Source organism: Budorcas taxicolor, chromosome 6 (assembly GCF_023091745.1).
Source record: "Budorcas taxicolor isolate Tak-1 chromosome 6, Takin1.1, whole genome shotgun sequence".
Taxonomy (NCBI): domain Eukaryota; kingdom Metazoa; phylum Chordata; class Mammalia; order Artiodactyla; family Bovidae; genus Budorcas; species Budorcas taxicolor.
In genome coordinates, this window is record NC_068915.1 from 58,770,447 (window position 1) to 58,785,615 (window position 15,169).

General features: G+C 38.3%; 1 protein-coding gene across 1 annotated transcript in view; it reads left to right on the plus strand.

The window, feature by feature from the left end:
• Positions 1-15,169, plus strand: part of LOC128049504 (WD repeat-containing protein 19) — a 169,530-nt gene that overhangs the window by 39,540 nt on the left and 114,821 nt on the right. Inside the window, exons 7-8 of the mRNA XM_052641755.1 lie at positions 1,244-1,430; positions 11,461-11,685. Coding sequence (XP_052497715.1) covers positions 1,244-1,430; positions 11,461-11,685 — 412 coding nt within the window. The remainder of the gene's footprint in view (positions 1-1,243; positions 1,431-11,460; positions 11,686-15,169) is intronic.

A 15,169-nucleotide genomic window follows, 5' to 3' on the forward strand; every position in this document is an offset into this window, starting at 1 on the left:
TTCTCCCAAAATTGATAAATTTAATGCAGTTGCTATTAGAATTCAAACGGGATCAAGATGGTGAAGGGGAATTAGACAAATCTGTCTTAAGTTTATATGGAAAGTAAAGACTCAAAAATAGCCCAGAAAATTATTAAAATGAATAGTGAAGGTAGATTTATGTCAGATAAGCAAAAAACGTCATGAGACACTGTAATAGGGATTTCCTTGACAGTCCAGTGGTTAAGACTTCGCCTTCCAATGCAGGGGGTGCTGTTTCCATCCTTGGTCTGGGAAGTAAGATCCTACATGCCCCATGGCCAAAAAACCAAATCATAAAGCAAGCAATATTGTAATAAATTCAATAAAGACTTTTTAAAAAAGATACTCTAGTATTAGGAAAGGAATAGACAAATATATCAGTGGAACAGAATAGAGAATCAAAAAACAGATTTCATATATCTTGAGACTACTGTGACCAAGGGTCAATTCAGTTGAGAAATGGGGGGAATTATTTTGGTCTAGAACTAGCTATTCATTTGGAAGAAAAAGTATTTCCCAACTCATACTCTGTTTAAAAATTAACTTCATATGAATTAGTATCCTAAATGAAACAAATAAGGCAATAAAGAGGTAAGTAGGGGGATGGAGAACCAAGCACAAAAGAAGAGAAAGTCATCTTTTTTTTTTTTAATTCATCTTTTAAATGTAGGGTGTAACCATATTTATGCATTTATGTAAAATTACATAGGTAAAAAACATAGAATTCAATGAAGTACAAGGAATTTTAGTTCTTTTAAAATAATCACCATTTGGAATTCTTTGCCCCTTGGAAAAATTGGGAAGTTTGTTTTTGCTGTTGTTGCTGGTTGAACATTCTTTAGAGAGGTCAGATAAATGCAGTCTAATTAGTCAACTCCCACTTATAACTATTCTTCAGTTAAAACTATTTCTAACTTACTAAAATGATTTAGAAAATCTTGAAAATATAGAAACATACCAGAAAAGTTATTTTAAAAAGCACCAGTTTCCCCACTACCCAGAGATAAGCAATATTAAGATTTTAAAGCATACCACTTTTCCTTAGTCCTGTTTTTCAGTAAAATGTAAATTTTGTAACTGTTGAATATTTTAGTTAAAAATAGATGTCCAGACTTGGATTTTTTTTAATGAAAAAATTTCCATTTGTGAACATTTGTGTTTATTCTTTTAGCCTCATTATTTTCTTCATCAGTCAGTATACATACTCATTATTTTTTTCTAGTTCCTAGCAGACATGGAAAATAATGCACTTTTTCGAGATGATATAGAATGTCAGAAACTAATTATGGAAGCAATGAAGTATCACTTACTACCAGAGAGACGGCCCATGTTACAGAGTCCTCGGACAAAACCTAGGAAGTCAACTGTTGGTACATTATTTGCAGTTGGAGGAATGGATTCAACAAAAGGTATTAAATAATCTTTTATTTGAAGAAACACACAAAATGAATTTTTGTTTTTCTTTGAAGTATAGTTGATTCACAGTGTTGTTAGTGTGAGGTGTACAGCAAAGTGATTCAGTTGTACATAGCCATATATCCACTCTTTTTAAGATTCTTTTCCCATATGGGTCATTACAGAATATTGAATGCCCTTTGCTATACAGTAGGTCCTTATTAGTTATCTATTTTATATATAGTAATATGTATATGCCAATCCCAGTTTCCCAATTTATCCCTCCCCTCTTTTCCTTGTTAACCATAAGATTGTTTTCTACATCTATAACTCTTATCTCTCTTGTAAAGAAGTTCATTTGTACCTTTTTTTAAGATTCCAGATATAAGCTATATCATATGATATTTGTCCTTCTCTGACTTACTTCACTCAGTGTGACATTCTCTAGGTCCATCCATGTTGGTGCAAATGGCATTATTTTGTTCTTTTTAATGGCTGAGTAGTATTCCATTATATATGTGTATCATATATATATGTATACCACATCTTTTTTATCCATTCATCTGTCAGTGGACATTTAGGTTGCTTTCTTGCCTTGGCTATTGTAAACAGTGCTGCAGTGAACATTGGGGTACATGTATCTTTTTGAAAGAAACATAAAAAATGAATTAGTAATAACTAAGGCTTATGAGCTCCTTGGAGAAATAGCTGATTCTAGCACTGAGGTAGGAAAAGGACAAGATAAGCCTAGAACAACTTGTAGTGCCAGAGGAAGTGCCCAATGATGGAAACCGGTCAAGAGATACAGCAGACAGTTTGTAAGGGCTACCACTGTCCAAACCTGGGATAATTTCAACATCAAAATAAATAATGGGAGCAAAAGATTATAAGTAAGTATTCATGAATTCATACTGATACAAACAGAAGGAGAAGGGAATGTTCTTCCTTACAGTAGAATACCAACTAATTAAAATATGGAAGCAAAGATGGGATTAGAAAAATCGCCATTTGGCAGTCATCATATTAATAAGTAATTCAGTCAATCATCAGTTCTCTAAGACTCATAGGTGAAAGTTTTTGAGAGCAGGATCTTTTGTCTCAAAGTATCTCCCAGTCACCTGCTTATTAGTCAAGCATAAGTTAGGTCTTACAGTAGAGAAACTTGACACACAACACCTAAACCAAATAATCAAAGGTCATATTGCTAGTAAAGAGACTAACCAGCAGCCTGTGCTTATGTGATGTACTGAGAACTCACCTGGACGTCTGTGATATTCTTGCCAAAAGTATATAATCTGGACTTAATCATAAGAAAAAGACAAACAAATTCAAATTGAGAGACATGCTCCAAAATAACTTACCTGAAGTATTCCAAAATGTCAACATCATGAAATAAAAAAAAAAAAGATTTAGGAATTTGTCTCTGTCATATGTCTTACAGAGATATGACAGCTTTTACAATACATTTTCTTGGATTTTCTTTTACTATGAAGGACATTAAAATGAAAGTTGCTCAGTCATGTCTGACTCTTTGCAACCCCATGGATAGTCCATGGAATTCTCCAAACCAGAATACTGGAGTAGGTAGCTGTTCCCTTCAGGGGATCTTCCCAACCCACAGATCGAACTCAGGTCTCCCACATTGCAGGCGGATTCTTTACCAGCTGAGCCACAAGGGAAGCCCAAGAATACTGGATGGGTAGCCTATCCCTTCGCCAGTGAATCTTCCCAACCCAGGGGTCAAACCGGAGTCTCCTGCATTGCAGACAGATTCTTTACCAGCTGAGCTGCCAGGGAAGCCATAATTGGAACAAATGATGAAATCCAAATAAGATCTGTAGATTAGATAGCAGCATTGTATATATGTTAATTTCCAGATTTTGATGATTATATTGTGGTTTTGTAAGAGGATTTCTGGTTTAGAAGAAGCAACACTGAAATATTTAGGGATACAGGGGCATCATGTTTCCCAGTGGCTCAGTGGTAAAGAACCCACTTGCAATACAGGAGATGTGGGTTCAATCACTGGATCAGGAAGATTTCCTGGAGGAGGATATGACAACCCACTCCAGTATTCTTGTTTAGGAAATGCCATGGACAGAGAGGCCTGGCAGGCCACAGTCTGGGGTCACAAAGAGTCAGACACGACTGAACGACTAAGCATGCATGGTCATCAGTTTTGCAACTTACTCTGATGAAACAGTTCAGAAAAACATTCATGCCTACACATGTACATGCATAGAAAACAAATGTAAAATATAAATATGCAGGAAATCTAGGTCAGGAGTATATGGAAATCTTTGTACCCTTCTTGTAGCATTTGTTATTCATAGTAACATTAATAACAACAAACACCATGCCCAATGCCTACTCAATGCTAGGTATTGTGCTAGAAGCTTTCTGTTTATGTGTATTTTTTCTCATCATATGTTGACCTCCTCTTCCTCTGAATTCCTAGTACTAATAATTTGCAGGCTCCTGACAATACCTCTGACTTCTGGCTACCGCTGTGGTCTCAGTTCTCTTGTATTACTTGTATGACTAAAACACTTGATACAGTGATCATATCTAAAGGTTTCTCCTCTATGTGATATTTCTAAGAAATATCAAAATGTGAGCTCTAATTGAAAATCTTGCATTGTTATTTAACTTTTAAGTTATAAAATATAAATAAATATAAATATAGCTATTATTGCACATAGCATATAGTGCTATGTATATATAGATGCTTAAGTTTTAAAAATAGACTTGATGACTCAGTGTTACAGAAATACATAAAGATAACTGATTGGAGTTATAATGTAAGTATTTGAACATTTTTGGAGATGTCCACTGTCCAGATAACTGATCTGCAGATACTTATTAAATAACCTGCTATATGTCTGGAACTGGTGCTTAGCTTTGTAGTCATTACCAACACTTACTCTTCTCCTCAGTCTTTCCTTCTCTTTTTCAAGGCTTTAAGTGTTATCTCTGTATTAATTATACTCTCACATTTTGATTTTTTTATAATTTATTTTATTGAAGTATAGTTGATTTACAGTATTGTATTAATTTCTGCTCTATAGCAAAGTGATTCAGTTCTGTATCATCCTTTTATTTTCTTTTCCATGATGGTTTATCATAGGATATTGAATATATAGTTCCCTGTGCTATACAGTAGGACCTTGTTGTTTAACATTTTCTATAAAATGGTTTGCATTTGCTAATCCCAAACTCCTAGTTCATCCCTCCCCCACCACCCCTCCTCCTTGGCAACCACATCTATTCTCTATGCCAGTGAGTCTGTTTCTGTTTGGTAGATAAGTTCATTTGTGTCATATTTCAGATTCCACAAAATAAGTCTTGCACTTTGATTTTATTCTCATATTTCCAACTTGTATAAAATACCTATTTGACGTTTGGTTTTCAGCTTAAACGTCATGTATTCAAATCTTCTCTGACCATGTCTCTCAGACTTGAGAAGTTGTGATCATAGTTCAGTGCTCTTCAGAGGACATCAACTCTGGCTCATGTAAGCAAATAAGGAATTTATTGGAAGGCTACTGAGAAATGGATAGGACTACATCCACTGTCCCTGCGTCTTTATAAATCCTGCTTTAGGTTTTAAATTCCAAGTTCAGACATCCATTTGACTAGCTTTAGGTCAGTCATAGGCCCTAAAATTCCAAAGACAATGACTGTCTTAAGTCCAAAAAAGAGGGGTTGTATGTATACATATGACTGCTTCACTTTGCTGAACGGTAGAAACTAACACAACATTGTAAAGTAACTATACTCCAATAAAATTTTTTTTAAAAAAGAAAGATCTGCCTTTTCAGTTTTCTGAGAGATGGGTTCCTGGCTCCCATCAAGGCTCATACATACATAGGAAGAGTCCCCAAACTTGGGAAAGGAACTTGAATTCTAAGTAGCCAAGTAAACAATACTTATCTCCTCTCTCCTTCTCTCTCTCAAACTTACATTCTGATAGTCACCAAGTGACTTCTTTCAAATGACTCCTGATTCTTTCAAATCTCCACTGCTGTCTTGATAATTCCAGTTAGCCTTCTCTCAACTCACAAATTTTGATTATGTTAATTTTGTGGGAATAGCATTCATTATATTGTTAATAAACGTCAGGCGTTATGCTAAGGGCTTGACCTACATTGTTTCATTTCATCTTCCTAGCAACTTTCAGAGCTGTATGTTATTACTGCCCTCTTTTACAGAAGAGGATACTGAGACAGAGAAGTTAAATAACTTTCCTAGGCTCACACAGCTAATTAGCGATGGAATCGATGCAGATAGGCATTTTGACTTTGGACACTGTACTCTGCTTAATTCCCATGTTAACTCTTCTGTTAACATGCCACTGCTCTGCTCAAAAGCTTCAGCAATCTTTATTTCTTTACTGCATTAAGTATAAATTTCTCTCTCTAGGTTTCAAGACTTTCTGTAATCTGGCCTTTGCAGTTTGACCAAATTTACTTCTAAGTCTCTCTTAATAATCAAATACTCTGAGGTTCTGTCCTACTTAAGCTATCTTCCAAGGCCTTATCTTATTCCCAATGTCTTCATAATGAAGAGCAATTTGCATTAGTTAGATAGGAGTCTTGATTATTGAGTTCTTGGTCCCTTCATATATCTGTTTAGTATAGACCCCTCAAATGAGCTAGTAATGGTTTTCTAAATAGCCGCTAAAATGATATCAGGATATATTTGTACTTACTTTTTTTTTAAAGGTCAATCCTTCAGTATAAATTAGGGAAATTCCAAGCTTTTACATAGGATTTTTACAATTACTAAGGTTTTGTTATTTGGAGATAACATTTTTTAAGATACATGTTTCAGATTTTAAAATCTTACATCTTTAAGAATTACATTTGATATTAACAAAAGAATTTTTAGTTACTAGTTCATATGACTCTGATACTGCTTAGTGAACTGGATCTAAAAGGAATAACTTAAAATACAAATTAGGAGAGATAATTAGCAGGGCCTTTTTATTTGAGGAAGAAAGAAGTTTTTAAGGTCAAGTTTAGAGTGATAATTCAAGTACACTATTACATAAAATATTTGTATCAGTAAAGTCTCATTTTGGCTAAAAATCACAAAGATTATTCAAATTCAAAAATATTTTTCAATAGCTGCTGTATGCAACAGAGTCTATTATATGACATTTGAGAATGCTGCGATGGAGAAAGACTCAGTGTTTATCACAAATAGCTTAAAGCTTTTATAAGGTAGATAAAAACAGTAAAACTAATTTAGGGAAAATGTATGCATACACACAGCCCTGGTGTCTCAGCAGTAAAGAGTTTGCCTGCCTGCAAAGAGACTCAGTAGGAGCTATGGGTTCAGTTCCTGGGTCTGGAAGATCCCCTGGAGAAGGAAATGACAACCCACTGCAGTATTCTTGCCTGGAAAATCCCATGGACAGAGCAGCTTGGCGGGCTGCAGTCCATGGAGTTGCAAAACGAACCAGATACAACTTATCAACTAAACAACAACAGAAGTATGCATACACACAGGTATTAAAGACTTTCAAGGTTTCTTGCCATATGTATAATGGCAAAACTGTTTCTAAATTTTAGGAGACAACAATAGCATCAGTGCTCTGATGACCTAGTTGTGACAAATATTTCAGAATAAATGCTTGTCTTGATTGTAGTGCTATAATAGCACTGATTGCATGTTGTATTAGAAGCTTAGAAGAGAGAAGTAAAGTAGATACTAATTGAACTGTTTATAACTGAGGGTTTTCCTCTATTTCTTTGCATTGATCACTGAAGAAGGCTTACTTATCTCTCCTTGCTATTCTTTGGAACTCTGCATTCAAATGGGTATATCTTTCCTTTTCTCTGCTTTTTGCTTCACTTCTTTTCACAGCTATTTGTAAGGCCTCCTCAGACCCCCATTTTGCTTTTTTGCATTTCTTTTTCTTGGTGATGGTCTTGATTCCTGTCTCCTGTACAATGTCACGAACCTCTGTCCATAGCTCATCAAGCACTGTCTATCAGATCTAGTCTCTTAAATCTATTTCTCACTTCCACTGTATAGTCATAAGGGGTTTGATTTAGGTCATACCTGAATGATCTAGTGATTTTCTCCACTTTCTTCAATTTCAGTCTGAATCTAGCAATAAGGAGTTCATGATCTGAGCCACAGTCAGCTCCTGGTCCTGTTTTGCTGACTGTATAGAGCTTCTCCACCTTTGGCTGCAAAGAATATAATCAGTCTCCTTTCAGTGTCGACCATCTGGTGATGTCCATGTGTGGAGTCTTCCCTTGTGTTGTTGGACGAGGGTGTTTCTATGACCAATGTGTTCTCTTGGCAGAAGTCTATTAGCCTTTGCCCTGCTTCACTGTGTACTCCAAGGCCAAATTTGCCTGTTACTCCAGGTGTTTCTTGACTTCCTCCTTTTGCATTCCAGTCCCCTATAATGAAAAGGACACCTTTTTTAGGTGTTAGTTCTAAAAGGTCTTATAGGTCTTCATAGAACTGTTCAACTTCAGCTTCTTCAGTGTTACTGGTCAGGGCATAGACTTGGATTACTGTGATATTGAATGGTTTGCCTTCGAAACAAACAGAGACCATTCTGTCATTTTTGAGATTGCATCCAAGTACTGCATTTTGGACTCTTTTGTTGACCATGATGGCTACTCCATTTCTACTAAGGGATTCCTGCTCACAGTAGTAGATATAATGGTCAACTGAGTTAAATTCACCCATTCCAGTCCGTCTTAGTTTGCTGATTCCTAGAATGTTGATGTTCACTCTTGTCATCTCCTGTTTGACCACTTCCAGCTTGACTTGATTCATGGACCTAATAACATTCCAGGTTCCTATGCAATATTGCTCTTTACAGCATTGGACCTTGCTTCTATCACCAGTCACATCCACAACTGGGTGGTGTTTTTGCTTTGGCTCCATCCCTTCATTCTTTCTGGAGTTATTTCTCCACTGATCTCCAGTAGCATATTGGGCACCTGATGACCTGGGGAGTTCCTCTTTCAGTATCCTATCATTTTGCCTTTTCATACTGTTCATGGGGTTCTCAAGGCAAGAATACTGAAGTGGTTTGCCATTACTTCTCCAGTGGACCACATTCTGTCAGACCTCTCCACCACGACCCGTCAATCTTATGTGGCCCCCCACACAGCATGGCTTAGTTTCATGAGTTAGATAAGGCTGTGGTCCGTGTGATCAGATTGACCTGTTGTCTGTGATTGTGGTTTCAGTCTCTCTGCCCTCTGATGCCCTCTCTCAGTGCCTACCATCTTACTTGGGTTTCTCTTACCTTGGATGTAGGGTCTCTATTCATGGCTGCTCCAGCTAGGCGCAGCCACTGCTCCTTACCTTGGACGTAGGGTAGCTCCTCTCGGCTACTGCCAAGAATGGGAAAGACTAGAGATCTTTTCAAGAAAATTAGAGATACCAGGGGAACATTTCATGCAAAGATGGGCAAAATAAAGGACAGAAATGGTAGGGACCTAACAGAAGCAGAAGATATTAAGAAGAGGTGGCAAGAATACACAGAGGAATTGTACAAAAGGGATCTTGACGACCCAGATGATCACAATGGTGTGATCACTCACCTAGAGCCAGACATCCTGGAATGTGAAGTCTAGTGGGCCTTAGGAAGCATCACTACGAACAAAGCTAATGGAGGTGATGGAATTACAGTTGAGCCATTTCAAATTCTGGAAGATGATGCTGTGAAAGTGCTGCACTCAGTATGCCAGCAAATTTGGAAAACTCAGCAGTGGCCACAGGACTGGAAAAGGTCGGTTTTCATTCTAATCCCAAAGAAAGGCAATGCCAAAGAATGTTCAAACTACTGCACAATTGCACTCATCTCACACGCTAGTAAAGTGATGCTTAAAATTCTCCAAGCCAGGCTTCAGCAATACGTGAACTGAATTTCCAGATGTTCAAGCTGGTTTTCGAAAAGGCAGAGGAACCAGAGATCAAATTGCCAACATCCGCTGGATCATGGAAAAAGCAAGAGAGTTCCAGAAAAACATCTATTTCTGCTTTATTGACTATGCCAAAGCCTTTGACTGTATGGATCACAGTAAACTGGAAAATTCTTCAAGAGATGAGAATACCAGACCACCTGACCTGCCTCTTGAGAAATCTGTATGCAGGTCAGGAAGCAATAGTTAGAACTGGACATGGAACAACAGACTGGTTCCAAATAGGAAAAGGAGTACGTCAACGCTGTATATTGTCACCCTGCTTATTTAACTTATTTGCAGAGTACATCGTGAGAAACGCGGGGCTGAAAGAGCACAGGCTGGAATCAAGATTGCTGGAGAAATATCAATAACCTCAGATATGCAGATGACACCAGCCTTATGGCAGGAAGTAAAGAAGAACTAAAATGCCTCTTGATGAAAGTAAAAGAGGAGAGTGAAAAAGTTGGCCTAAAGCTCAACATTCAGAAAATGAAGATCATGGCATCTGGTCCCATCACTTCATGGGAAATAGATGGGGAAACAGGGGAAACAGTGTCAGACTTTATTTTGGGGGGCTCCAAAATCACTGCAGATGGTGACTGCAGCCATGAAATTAAAAGATGCTTGCTCCTTGGAAGAAAAGTTATGACCAACCTAGATAGCATATTGAAAAGCAGAGACATTACTTTACCAGCAAAGGTCCGTCTAGTCAAGGCTATGGTTTTTCCTGTGGTCATGTATGGATGTGAGAGTTGGACTGTGCAGAAGGCTGAGCGCCGAAGAGTTGATGCTTTTGAACTGTGGTGTTGGAGAAGACTCTTGAGAGTCACTTGGACTGCAAGGAGATCCAACCTGTCCATCCTAAAGGAGATCAGTCCTGGGTGTTCATTGGAAGGACTGATGTTGAAGCTGAAACTCTTAATGCTTTGGCCACCTGATGCGAAGAGCTGACTCACTGGAAAAGACCCTGATGCTGAGAAAGATTGAGGGCAGGAGGAGAAGGGAATGACAGAGGATGAGATGGTTGGATGGCATCACCGACTCAATGGACATGGGTTTGGGTGGATTCCAGGAGTTGCTGATGGCCAGGGAGGCCTGGTGTGCTGTGGTTCATGGGGTCACAAAGAGTCAAACATGACTGAGTGACTGAACTGAACTGAACTAACTGAGGATTGGCTCTTTGTTTAGAGGAGCAGGTCTTTTTTTTCTTTTCCTTAACTCCACTGTTCTTACCTCATAAAGAAAACAGAAAGAGTTCTTTGGATCTTGTAATTCTTGATAACATGTAGATACCATCATTCCCTAAACTTCCCACGCTTAGGATTCTCAAAGCATTGCACCCACTCTTAAGCTCTTGTCCATCCAGGTTTTGGTGAAGTGTGTATCCCCTCGTCGTCCTGTGAAAGCCAGCCTCTCACCTGGGCCCTGATGCTGCCCTTTCCTGCCTTCTCAGGACCTCTCACCATTAAATAGGAGCCCTTCGTCTCCTGTATTTTCAGCTTCCTTCCCCACAGCTGGATCCTTCCCATTAACTCAGGTTTATCCACTTTTAAAAACAAAACAAAACTTCCCTCAGCCCACCAAATAATTCTTATCTCTCTCCACCTTTTTGTAGCCAGACTTCTTAGAGGAATGACTGATGCTCATTTTCTCCATTTCCTTACCTCCTAGTCCTGCCTCAACTGCTCAAACAAAGGACTCTCCCGAAAGTTATGAATGACTTCCATGTAGCTAAATTGAGTCATGCTTTTTAGTCTTCATGTTACTTGATCCTCTCAGCAGCTGTGCCCTTTTTTACTTTGGCTTCCATTGTGCTAAACTACCCTGCTTTCTTTTCTTCTGGCTGTTGCTTCTCAGCCCTCTTTGACAGACAGTCCTTTCTCACTTGGCCTTCTAGTACCAGAGTCTGGTGTATGCACTAGAGAATAGAAGGAGATGAGGGCAGGGATACAAGCAAGGTTGAGATCATGCAGGTGCTTATTGGAACATATTAGAAATATTATTGTCAGTGCTAATCCTATACTTTCATATGTCTAAGTTTGTAAAATACTCAATGATGGTGAGTTTTTTGTTTGCATAACTTCTTTCTGTTACTATTAAGGAGCAACAAGCATTGAAAAGTATGATCTTCGTACAAATATGTGGACTCCTGTAGCAAATATGAATGGGCGGAGGCTGCAGTTCGGCGTTGCAGTGTTAGATGACAAACTGTACGTGGTTGGAGGAAGAGATGGACTGAAGACGTTGAATACTGTAGAATGCTACAACCCTAAAACAAAAACTTGGAGTGTGATGCCTCCTATGTCTACACATAGGCATGGCCTTGGTGAGATAACTGCAGATTTGTTCGTACTTTCATGTATAGGCCTGTGTGGCATTTTCACATTCTTTACCTGGCAGAAGATCAGTGTCGCAGCTGCTGAGCCAACAGCAGTCACCAGCATTCCCTTATGCTCCCTGTTATCTGAGAAGCAGAAGCAGAGAAAACAAGCATGTATATGTGCAGCCAGCACAAGTGAAAACATGAATATTTAAGAATTATGGTGTAGCACGATGGACTGACAAGCCACCATTTGACATGTGTGTTCTATGTTGATATTTAATGTTATCTAATTGAAATGCTTATTTAAAAATCTTTAGCATTTTTAAAAATGTATATTCCTTTGTTTTTAAGCAGAAATGAATAAGATGCAGAAAAATTTTGAGGTAGCACAGAGAATGTCATGATAGAGACTCTTCATTCTTTAATTCAGTAATTCACTGAGCAAATATTGATTAGCATGTGCTGTGTGCCATGCTCTCTGTTCTGTAGGTATATAAAGATGAGGAAGACACTGTCTTTATCGTCAAGAAACTGATGAGTCATTCTGAAATGGACAGAAGAGAATTTAGGGATCTTGTATCAGATGACTTCTCTTTTCTCATAGAAAAAAATGGAAAGAATTGTTTGCTGAGAGTGAAGAGGTGGCTATATTATAAAATTAGATGGGGCTTGAAATGTATGTGTATCACCCAGATTTTGCTATATAACAAACCACTCCAAAACTTAGAAGCTTAAACCAAGAATCATTTCTTTAGCTCATGAATCTGTGCATCAGTTGGGCAGTTCTTCTGGTTTGGGCTGACTTAGAAGATTTCTGCTGGATTTTCTCATGAATCTGGAGTAGGCAGGCAGGCTGGTTGGTGGTTGATCTAGAATGGCCTCACTCACATGTATAGTGGTACATGTGGTGCAGGCTATCAGCCTAGGCACCAGAGGCAGTTGGGCCACATGCCTCTGTCATTCAGGCTAGCCCAGTATTTTTCTCATGGTGGCAGTCACAGGGTTTCAGAAGCAGCAAGAGAAGGTAAGTCCCAATGCACACACATTTTTCAAGCTGCTTCTTGCCTCATGTTTGCTGATATCCCATTGGCTAAAATAAGTCACGTGGGCAAGCTCTGATTCAAAAGGTAGAAAAACAGACTCCACTTCTTGATGGGAGGACCTACAGGATCACATTGCAAATAGACATGTCTTCTGGGAGAGGGAGAATTTGTTACCATATTATCAATTTATCACAGTTTTGGAAAAGGCTTAAAATCATTGCAATAAAGAATTTGATAGGTTATCATAAAAGATGAATGAGTTACAGTGAAGAGATAGTTGAGTTTAGATAGCATGGCTTTATACTATACCCAGTTTATTAATACTGAGCACCAGAGTAGAGATTGCCCAAAATGCCAATGAAAATTATCTAGGCATGAAGCTTGCTATGGTAATGGGAACAGCAAAAGATCAAAGAGACAAGGGATTCTACTAGTTCCAATTAGCTTTCAATGAAAGATGATCTTAAGTTTCAAGTTAGATAAGGAAGTAAAACCAGAGAGTTGGGGCTAAGGTACTGAGAGAGGAGCTTAAAATTAACTACATGAAATTCAGCAACCAAAACTAAAACAGTAATCTTGAATCCATAAAATCAATTATTCAGTTCAGTTAAGTCGCTCAGTCATGTCCGACTCTTTGTGACCCCATGAATTGCAGCATGCCAGGCGTCCCTGTCCATCACCAACTCCTGGAGTTTACCCAAACTCATGTCCATCGAGTTGGTGATGCCATCCAGCCATCTCATCCTCTGTCGTCCCCTTCTCCTCCTGACCCCAATCCCTCCCAGCATCAGAGTCTTTTCCAACGAGTCAACTCTTCGCATGAGGTGGCCAAAGGACTGGAGTTTCGGCTTTAGCATCAGTCCTTCCAAAGAACACCCAGGACTAATCTCCTTTAGAATGGACTGGTTTGATCTCCTTGCAGTCTAAGGGACTCTCGAGTCTTCTCCAACACCACAGTTCAAAAGCACCAATTCTTCGGCGCTCAGCTTTCTTCACAGTCCAACTTTCACATCCATACATGACCATAGGAAAAACCATAGCCTTGACTAGACGGACCTTTGTTGGCAACTATCACATAGGCACAAAATTGGAAGATGTATCTTAAAAGCAGCATGAACGAGGCTTTTAAATTTGTGTTGAGCATAAAATCCTGGATCAAAAGTATGATTCAGCTGCAAATGTTCCTCTATTATGGGGAAAAGAAAGTGAATTCTAACTTAATGTAATTTCTTATAGTACATAGAATGAGAATGGCCATTATCTACCTATGTCTTATACAGATGAGGTTGTGCATGGGATACTATCATTAGTTCTAGGTACCATACAAAAGAGTTTATTGAACTGTAGCAAGTTCAAAGGAGAATGACCATATCATTCAAAGTGTCTTCTTTAAGCCTTTATTTCCATTTTGTGTTGTTCAGAACAGCTCTGTTCTTACTAATTTACCTTATAATAAATGTTTTAAACATTATTTAAAATAATGTGTGAACTTACAGAAAAAATCTTTACTTAAGTAAATTTTAAATTACTTAATTACACTTACACACACATGTAAAAATATAAAATTGTCTATGTTTTATGTATATTTGGAGATAGATTGGCAATCTCCTATAGCTAATACTGGTAGGACACAAATGAGTAGAATGGTATGTTGATTTGGTTCTTGCATGGACGGTGACTATGTCATCTGGCTATGATTTCACAAAAATAGATGTCTTTGTATCACAATATTTGTATTTTGGCCTTCAAGTGATATGTATTTATATCTCACCTGACTATGGTCATGTCATGCTGCTGCTGCTGTTGCTAAGTCACTTCCCCAAACCCTCCACTGGCTTTCCATCTCATTTAGAGTAGAATCCAAAGTCCTTACAATTGTCCCGACCGCTACATGATCTGAGTCCACCCTTCCCCTCATCCACTACTCTCTCCCCCTTACTCACCAACTGGCCTCCTAGCTGTATATACCACAGACACACTAAGCATGCCTCAGGGCCTTTGTGTACACTAGTCTTTTATCTCACCTTCTCTTCCCCTAGATACCTGCAAGCCTGGTTTCCTAACTTCATTCACATTTCTGTTCGAACATCACTCCATCCGACAGGTCTCCCTGATCCTCTCTACCCTTTTCCTTTATTCCCAAGTAAAATATTAGATCCATCAGGGCAGAGCCCTTATCTATTATGCTCTGTTAAGTACCTGGCACGTGGTAGAAGCTCAGTAGCTGTTTGCTGAATAAATGAACATATGAATCTGACTTGGTTCTCTTGTGATGAATCAGACCAATATATTGTGGTATCAAATCTAACTAGAGCAAAATCTCATAATTTGAATTAAAAGAAGAAAGGAATAAAATTGCTGTTTTCAAATATATTGTAAATCCAAATTGTTGAAAATTGTTCTAAATATGGCAAAATTGCACATATTGTATGCTTTTTAAATAA